The sequence below is a fragment of the Sphaeroforma arctica genome (genome assembly GCF_001186125.1).
Source record: "Sphaeroforma arctica JP610 unplaced genomic scaffold supercont1.519, whole genome shotgun sequence".
NCBI classification, from domain to species: Eukaryota; class Ichthyosporea; order Ichthyophonida; genus Sphaeroforma; species Sphaeroforma arctica.
The window spans coordinates 1-9,099 of NW_014040039.1; the positions used below are offsets into that span (position 1 = coordinate 1).

Sequence of the window (9,099 nt, forward strand, 5' to 3'; positions counted from 1 at the left end):
TGTCAGCTAGCTATGTTATGCCAAGAGCTTACCTACAACTTCAGTAAAGCTGTGCTGTCAAATGTCCGAGTGTCATATTGTTGGAATGTCCGAATGGTTGTTATTGTGAAGAATGGATTCATCTGATAAACATCCGTCATCGGCATCAGTTTGATCGAAATACACATATTTATGTATAATTTACATATATGATTGATAACGTACAAAATATATATAAACAAATAAATATGATACCGGGGAGAATGGGGTGACAGGTGACAGGTGACTGGGTCAGTAGGGACAGACCGACAGACACGAAAGTCAAAATTTGAGTTCCCTCATCCCTGTCTGACTGAAGGCTGACACTCGTGACAGGCTGACCGACTACTCACTACAGCCTTCCATAGGGAATTAAATATTTATTAGTAGCCCCCCCCCCTGAAAATGAAACAGAACATTCTTATTTATATAAATATACTAACCCGCCAAATTACACCAATGGGATATTGATACGCTACCAGGCCAACGAGAGGCGGGATCGTGGAACAAAAGCTCTCTGGGCCTGGGCCCTGGGGACGCCCTGGGGCCCCTGGGGACCGCTGGCTCTGGGTCTAAAACTGCAAATATGTTCTGTATTGGTGTTTTTCCACATAGTTATGTATCATTCGCAAGTATCCCACATCTAAATACCTTCAATCATGATTAGACGCACATGAACCGGACGGGACTTTGCCATCCTGAGCGATACCCGTACAACTCAATTCTTAAATCTGGGCTACGTATCTAGTTGAATACTTCTCGTATAGCACAGAAGATGCGTATCCATGATCGTTCCGATCCAAATGACAGTTTATATGTGAGTGATAGTGATTACTGTGAGTCTTGTGATTCACCCATCCCGGACCCCCTGGCACACGCTCTACGTATTGCGAAAGCCGAAAACGCGATTTCATTAGACACGCCAAGTAACAAATCACCTGACAATTATGATAACGGTGCAAAGAGTTTAGAAACCATGTCGAATGATCATGCCCTACGCCCACGCAGTCGTGCGCGTTCGATTGCACACCAACCACACACCGACTCAGCTAACCGTGACATATCTAAAATTTCGCGAGAGGGAAATATCACAGTAGGCACAGACACAAAGATAGCGGCACACGAAAGTGTGGATGACACTGATGATAATGCGACGGACTGGTCTGTGTTCTGGGTGCCCACAACTAAGGATATACTTGCAATTAGAGACCATGCTGGGGCGGGCATGGTGTCAGAACCATACTTGCGCACACTGCGTCAAGTGGCGAAGAGCAGTAGAAAATTCGCCGAACAGTTCAGGCCGTATATCGGTTGTGTCTTTGACGAGACTACGGGCATGCCTATAAGCGGGAAACACACTCTGGATACGGGGGAGTTGGACGGAAGGGGTTGCGATGGCTACGTGTACTTCACCACAGATTCCAAACCAGTAAAGAAGGTGAAGGAAAATGGCAACGTCCTGGTGGTCGTGCGCGGACTCCTTGGTGTGTATAAACGTGTGTGCTGCTCCTGGTGTCTGCTACTATGAATTACTGTGGCTTTGGTTTTACGGTGTGTCTGAGCTCGGATTTATCGGGTGGTTGGCAGGTATAAGTACGGAGCTTCTTACTATGATTGGGCTTGAGTATGCATCTGGATCCTTGTATTTATTTGATTGCTCATTTGAGAATTCTGTGTAGCTTTTCGAGTACGGTGCGGGTTAGTATTTTGTGTCAAGCTGTGTACAAACCGTAAGTACAGTACTTCATACACTGTGAATCGTGTCAATGCTGAGTTGACCAGTGGTTGTGTGATATTCACTGAATCTTTTGTGTTATATACGGTATCTCGTGTGTCTCCGTGCTACACATCCTTATTACAGTTAGCATAGCTTATATTTAATGACGATTATTCGTGGTGCAGTGTCAAGTGCTACGCTTCGCAAAACTGAGAGTTGGAGTACTCTGCAATAAGTGTAATCCTTTGTTTTTGGGATTAGAATAATTAACCATAGTATTATATCAACAAGCCCCTTTTTGTCGGTTACTTCAATAAATGAGCAAATCATTGTGCTTGTGCATTGTTGAGCATAGCTTTAGTTTGCGCACACACGACTATGCGGGTTTGCGGTCGATTGTATGATATGTCTGTTATGGTCAGAAAACGTCATGTGAGCTGAGTTGATATATGCGTACCCACTGGGCAGGCGATGAGAAAGTCACACTGACGGTATGTCGGCTTACGGGCAACCGCATGTATCCGGACATCATGGAGATGGATGGTGTGAGAGGCTCATGGGGTGTCAATGTTCTCGCCAGTACGTATGCATGCCCCGAGGATATCGAAGTGCTGCAGGCGCTTTTGGTGGAGGTGAGTGAGTTTTGTCGCTACGCGGTATGTTCTTTAAAGTCAATACCAGACTGTACATATGCTGCGATGCTCTATCCGATTCCAAGTGACCGCTCCTACTCAGATCTTACGACCGATGCTGGTTTAAAAGTGTTATAGACCGACAGATTTGTGTATCGCAGCAGCGTTAGCGCCAGTGAAAATGGATTGACGTCCGTTGTTTGATTTTAAAAGCGGCCATCTAAGTTCGCCGACATATGTAAATCGTCCACTATTGTTCGCAGACAGTACGTACTCGTTGTTCTACTGCTTGTATAGTCAGATGTACAATTTGAAAAGTCACTCTCGGCCTCACCTCCGCTGTTTGATGCACGTTTCTGCGCTCTGTACTGCACCCTGCTATGTATGTCGTTTGAAGCCGACATTGTTCTGGCAATGGCGGTTGCTGTTTGTACTGGTAATACGGGGTGCTATCTGTATTAAACTTTAACGGGTCTATGATTCGTACAGGACAATAAATGTTTTCCCTTAAAGCCAGTGCTGTATCCTGCGGAATGCCGTGCGCGGCTCATCGAATCAATGGCGACAGCGACTGAGGGCCTTTCCCCTGTTAGGGCTTTCTTGAAGATCCGTATGTGAACTGTGTTGAGGAACATGCACGCACTAATCTTCTCAAACGTAGCATTGCCAAAGCGATGACTCAGTTCGTTTGTCACTAGCTTGTATATAAAATCACGTCAAAAAAAATTGTATAACTGATGTCCACAGGGATTCGCAGTCGTGCGACCGTTAAAAAAAAGTTATGTACCCTTATTCCCAATCATTTATTAGCAGAAGGCAGTAGGACCAAGCTTGAACCGCTGCGCTGATATTGCATTTCATGCGTAGCATCACGGCATTGACTGTACCCTATCAAATCACGCTTCAACCTCACTGTATGCCTTATGTGTGCACTTCTCATCCTGTATCACACAGATGGTCTTGCAAGTCATGTGAATGTGCTCGGCCAAGACGAGATGGAGCGAACACAAGGCGATATGGTTGGCGACGGAACGTTTGGAGCCGTATACAGGCTAAACGATAGCCCCAATCATGTGCTGAAAATGTTCAAGACAGAGTGTAATGCCGAGGACCGTTTGAATGAGATCATGTGTCTGGGGTAAGATGCGGGTTATACTTATCTTTCTGCCAATTGGCTTCTTTTTATATACTGATAAAACTAGTTTTTTCCGTCGCTGCTTGTACTATCAATAAGACCTCCTATAAATCTGTCACCAAACCTGAACCCGGAGTACTTTCTAGAAAACAACGGAGCTATGACCCGCCTATAACTGAGGTTCTTGTACAGACTGCCGAATACCGTAGTCCTCTATCTTTGTTATAATCCAACGAGCCCCGCCCGTTGAGTCATATCACCACTTAGCTGCTACCTATCCCTGTTTTTAACATCTACACTGTGCTATAATTGACACGCACGAAAAGTCCTTAATATATATAGCATGCAAGGTGATGTCCACGCGAAGCAATGACATCCAAGCCATTCCACTGTAAATCCATGTGCTTATCTGTATTTAGAGCTCTGCAAGGGGTTGAGAGCGTTCCGAAATTGTTCGCTGTAGTTGAAGCGCAGTTCGACGGTGATAAAGATACAGATATAGAGGAAGGTCTGCACTTCATAGGCTACGTTTGCACCAGGTAAGATACTAATTTGGGGCATCGTGTATGCTGAGCAAGAACGCGACTCGTGCATTCCACATGTGCATAGATATAGTGATAAGTGGTATAATAACCTCTACTTCGTGTGGGGCTGTAGAATTCATGCTCTTGTTCCTCTATTGGGCATAGTCTAAGGATACTAATGGGGGTAACAAACCCCTGGGCGTGTTTCGCGGCAGCATGTGTGCTGCGTGTTTACATCAGTGATATTCAATTCGTGTACTTCGCAACGTACTATTGTGAGTTACACCGGCGATGAGACACCAAATGGAAGGAACATGTGTTGTAATTCTAAAAGAATGCCCTAAGATCATCTACGTTTCCGTTTGTGTTTGACTTTTTATCATCAATAATTAAGCGCTTCTCTTACCCAAATTGTACTAACAATTATACTTACCGATCTTTATTTATTTTTTTAATTTTCAGATATGATTATACACTATTAGACTATCACAAAGAGAATCCAAATGCGGCCGATGTATATAGCTTGATAACCGGACTGGTAATCTCTCTGCGAGACATTCACAGGCAAAGGATCTGCCATCTGGACCTGTGCGACCGAAACGTCATGGTAACCCGGCCTCCAGCACACAAGCCTGGTATGTTCTTGTATTTACTTACACATTGATATGTATGGGTTAGGTCTGCGTGTAGTTGTCAAGCCTGGTAAGTTCATGTAAATACTCGCATATTGGTAAGTATAGGGTGAGCGTGTATATGTATATTAAACCTGCTAAATTCATGTAAAAACTCGCATATTGATATACATGGGTAGGTGTGGGTGTGTCCCAAGCATGGTATTTCTCGTACTCTTTGCACGCACTCGCGCCGGATCGTGTATCCTGAAACAGCGTGCGTATACAGAAGTACAGTTGGAATGCTATCTTATTCAGCCGAAGGTATACGTCGCCCGTACACGTCTACAGTGTCATGAAGTTGTAGAGCAACAATATGGCTTATCGCTTTCCACTTTCTTCATGCATGTCAATTAACTCAGCGCCATTCACCCATCTTAGGGGATTCAATGGGTCAGTGTCCTCAGTTCTATGCTCATTTATTTTTCATTTTTGACTTGCTTGCCTTGTCTAGGTACTACGTCTAAGCTTGAGGTGTCTATCATTGACTTCGCGGGAGCCTGTTTACTGCCGGAATCGATGCTCTTCTTGCCGAACCCGCTTATCGCCAAATGCACCTACCGCCCGCCAGAGATCTTTAAGGCGCGCAATATCAAGGCCGGCGAAAAGACTGGTATCTTGCCATTCACCCAAGCACACCCTGTGAGTGCACCTCGTAATCGTAGTATGCAGGCAAATGGAAGCTCGCCAGCGAATGATAGTTCAAAGAAAAATCTCTCTGCACCACAAACACGCAGACAATCACAATCGCCGACCAGATCACGTTCACAGTCGCAGAATAAGGAGCCTGTCGCAGCTGTCGATAACGTTGCCGAGAGTAAAAAGTGCGGAGTAAGCGGGTCCTCTAAAACTTGGGTGGGCTATGTTGAAATCACCGACGAATCCTCATCAGAGTCGGAAGAGTCGACCGACGAGAAGAAGAGCAACAAACAACGATTAGTCGACGGACGTAAACTGGATGTGTGGGGGTTGGGGGTGATCTTTACCGAAATTTTGACACGTGGAATTAAGGCCTGGGGAGGTACCTTCGATGCCACGAGACTCAACCAGATTGTTAGCAGTGAGAAAGCCATCAAGCGTTATATCGAGGAAAGTGTGGAGGGGTCAACTTGGCGCGAATTGTTGGGTAGTTGTTTGGCTGTGAAACCGTCGAGGCGGTGGCTATGTGATGAAATACTCGACTACATGAAAGAGAATAGAGATAACCTGATGGAGGAGTTGAAAGGGTAGGTTTTTTTTCAGTCAAGTGGTAGTTGTCTGAGAAATATGGATTATGATTGCGTGCTGTTCTTTGTATACCTTACTCGTCCTCAGGCGCTGCAATACTTACTATACTTTGTGTACTAGAAATGGTTTTAGGGGCTTGTGCTCGGGATCATTGATGCTAGCTAGTTTCAAGGTGTTTGAAACATATGCAATAGATGTTAGGGCGGTGACCTTCGCGTCGCATTGGCTCGCTGTTGTCCGCTATAGTAAATGCTGGGTGAGCATCCATCGCAACACACACTTACATGTCCAGTGAAAATGTACTATGGCGCAGTCAAGTGTGTATGCGATATTATCGGATCTGTTATGTTCAGTTGGGATCCATTACGAGTTTTCAAGCTGCTATCTCATTCTTTCGATTGCTCTTTGTGCATTCTATTTTCATATTGCAACATAATTTAGATTACCCGTCAAAAGTGGAGCGAGAACGAAGAAGAGTCGACAGCTTGACAAATACCAAGACACGAGCATGTTGAATCCGAAACCGCGCAAGGTATTATGATGTCTGAAACAAGTATGAATTTACTCCACTATGTACCCGCTCTTAAAACTTTATAGAAGCTCATGTGTCGCCTATCGACTGCTTGGCTATCCAAAGCAATTAGGAAAGTCGCCATCGTTGTGAGAATCTTTGCGTGAAAATTGGTTTGCACATTTCATTAAAGCTGTATGAAATACTTTTCTCTCTATATCATATCTATCGGCCGAAACTGCGGGTCATCAATAATACTGAACAAGCAAGCGCGCTACAGTTTGTCAATCCTTTCTATGTTGCATTTCCGCTCATCACTGTAGTCATGATTGCAGTTGAAGTGTATCGCAGATTAATGATTCCTCCAAACAATTGATTTCGTATAAATGAAGCTCGCCAAACAAGAACCAGTTGGTAGAAGTACTAGGAGGAGAGGCAACGACCCAAATAATCATCCCGAGAAGTCGTCCAAACCAACTATGCGCACTATAAAGTCTCCCGGCTCGGCAACGGGAGGAAGAATTTATCCCCTACCTGTTCCCCTCACGTGTCTGGAACCTGAGCACTATATGATTATCCGCAAGTTAAGTAAACCGCGGTATACAGATAATCGCATTCAGATCTCCGAGGAACACATAATTGGTTCAAATGGGCCGGTGGGAGTAGATAGAAATCTCAATGGTGGAGACGGTGGGCCATGGAAACCCGCAAGAGGAAGAGCCCGTGAGCACAAACAAACCGTAAACTACGAACGGCTGCATGATCCTGTACCGCGAGCCGGGCGATTAGAACAACCCGCTCAATCCGAAGCCTACAATGATATGACTAGCGAAGAGGATGAGGAAATGGTTGACGCTGGAGGGGATGAAGACGAAAGGAGGAGGAGTTTTCAATTGCTCAAGCATATTGCGCAATGGAAGGCGGCAAAGGCAGAAAAGAGAGCGAGAAGTACTCAATTGGGGTCCGATGCAGAAGGTGGTGGCAGCGCGACTCTTCAAGAAAACAAAGCATCACACAATACGTATAAAATTACGTCGACAATTGGTATGCCCATTACTGTGAAACTTCGAACTGCTGTTGCTGGATTGTTTCTTTTAGCAACCTGAGTTATTTGTGATGGGGACTGTGACTAGTTAGGTAGAACCTTCTTGAAGGCTTTCTTCACAACATATCATACCCCCAAAAACGACCATCACTTATATGCAGCCGAAATCTCCGAGTAGTTGTATGATCTATACTGTAGTGGGGGTCGACTTAATGACTTGCATACTGGATTGTCTGTTCTGCAAGCGACGATCCTTTTTGCGTATTTGTCTCGCAAAAAGTTACTAAATCTATTTTCTTATCACTTGGCTATGCATTCCTCACAGGTACGCGAGCAAACGAAAAGCCCGCGCCTTTAGCTGATAACGGTGTTCCAGTGTCGCTGCCGCCGCCAGCTGCACCTTTAGTTTTGCCAAGTAACTGGCAATGCGCCCGATCTAGTAAGAATCCACATACAAATACAAATCAACTATTAGAAAACACGAATTTTCCAGTACGAGATGTGCTGGGGCAAAATCGCTTGGATATGCATAACCATGCTCCTATGAACGATCACTACTCGCAGGCACGAAAACAGCCTGTTGTGGATCCGGACATGCCGCCAATGCGCCAAGTAAAAGGAAGAACGATCGGCCAGAACCATTCCGATTCCGATTCCCAAAATATCAATCAAAATCGACGTGATGCCGCAATTCATTCCACCCCGTTGCTAGGGCAGCAGGCCTATCTCAACCCCACGAGGCAGACTGTTGTGGTGGATTATAAAAGTACAAAGACAGAACCCACGAAGAAGATTATGCACGGTTATAGTAGCACACAGACAGAACCAACGGAGACAGTTCTGGGCGTGTATAAAAGCGTAAATGGGTATCGAAAATCACCTGCACAGCCAGTCACACAAACCAGCTCAAGTGTCGCTGCGTTGACACAGAACTCTCAAGCATGTGTATATTCCGGGACAATCGTAAGGCCGCCCGCCCATAAGCCTACTTCAGTACCTCAACAGCCCTATAGCCATGTCTCGAAGGTGACGCACAAGGGAGAACTCATGCAGCGTCCACCGACGAGTCAGCCGTCAACAGGTCATCCGCCGCCACAGCCGCACGTTATGTCTGCGCCATCGATCCACACGTATGGGATTATACCAACTCAGTTCAATAGATCTGCCACCCAAATTAGAAACTCTGTTAATACCCACATACAGCGGTATCAGCAGCAAGGCCTGCCACGCACGGGCCACCCTCATGGCCCAGCTGAAGGAACTGGATAACAGTCATGAAATCATTAGAAAACTAAAGTCCACCATATCACTTAATTTTGGAGTCATTGGTGGCCTATCGACCTGGCTCTCATGTTTACCAACTTACAATAGTTTCGGTACAAGTTGAAAATATACGAGGTTTCGTTACAAGTTGAAAACATATGAGGTATTGATCCAGCTGCAAACGACCTCCTCGTGGGTATTGGTTTCGATCTGATGAGATACCCAAAATGCGACAATGTCCCATAGTCCAGACAATATATGGAAATGCAGATCTATACGAATGTGGCGGTATTAATGCCTTGTGGGGCTGATCTGCTCGTGGAGCCACTTCACGAGTTGAGAAAATAAAATTGCAG

At 45.3% G+C, this 9,099-nt stretch overlaps 1 protein-coding gene across 1 annotated transcript; it reads left to right on the forward strand.

Moving 5' to 3' along the window:
• Positions 1–793: 793 nt before the first annotated feature.
• On the forward strand, positions 794–9,099 carry SARC_06913 (serine/threonine protein kinase; the record flags this gene model as incomplete). The annotated part of the gene is made up of 10 exons (XM_014299156.1): positions 794–1,502; positions 2,204–2,367; positions 2,857–2,977; positions 3,322–3,505; positions 3,922–4,041; positions 4,489–4,661; positions 5,152–5,923; positions 6,366–6,456; positions 6,828–7,479; positions 7,806–9,099. The coding sequence occupies 10 exons, from the start codon at positions 794–796 to the stop codon at positions 8,747–8,749; spliced, it is 3,930 nt and encodes a 1,309-aa protein (XP_014154631.1). The 3' UTR covers positions 8,750–9,099.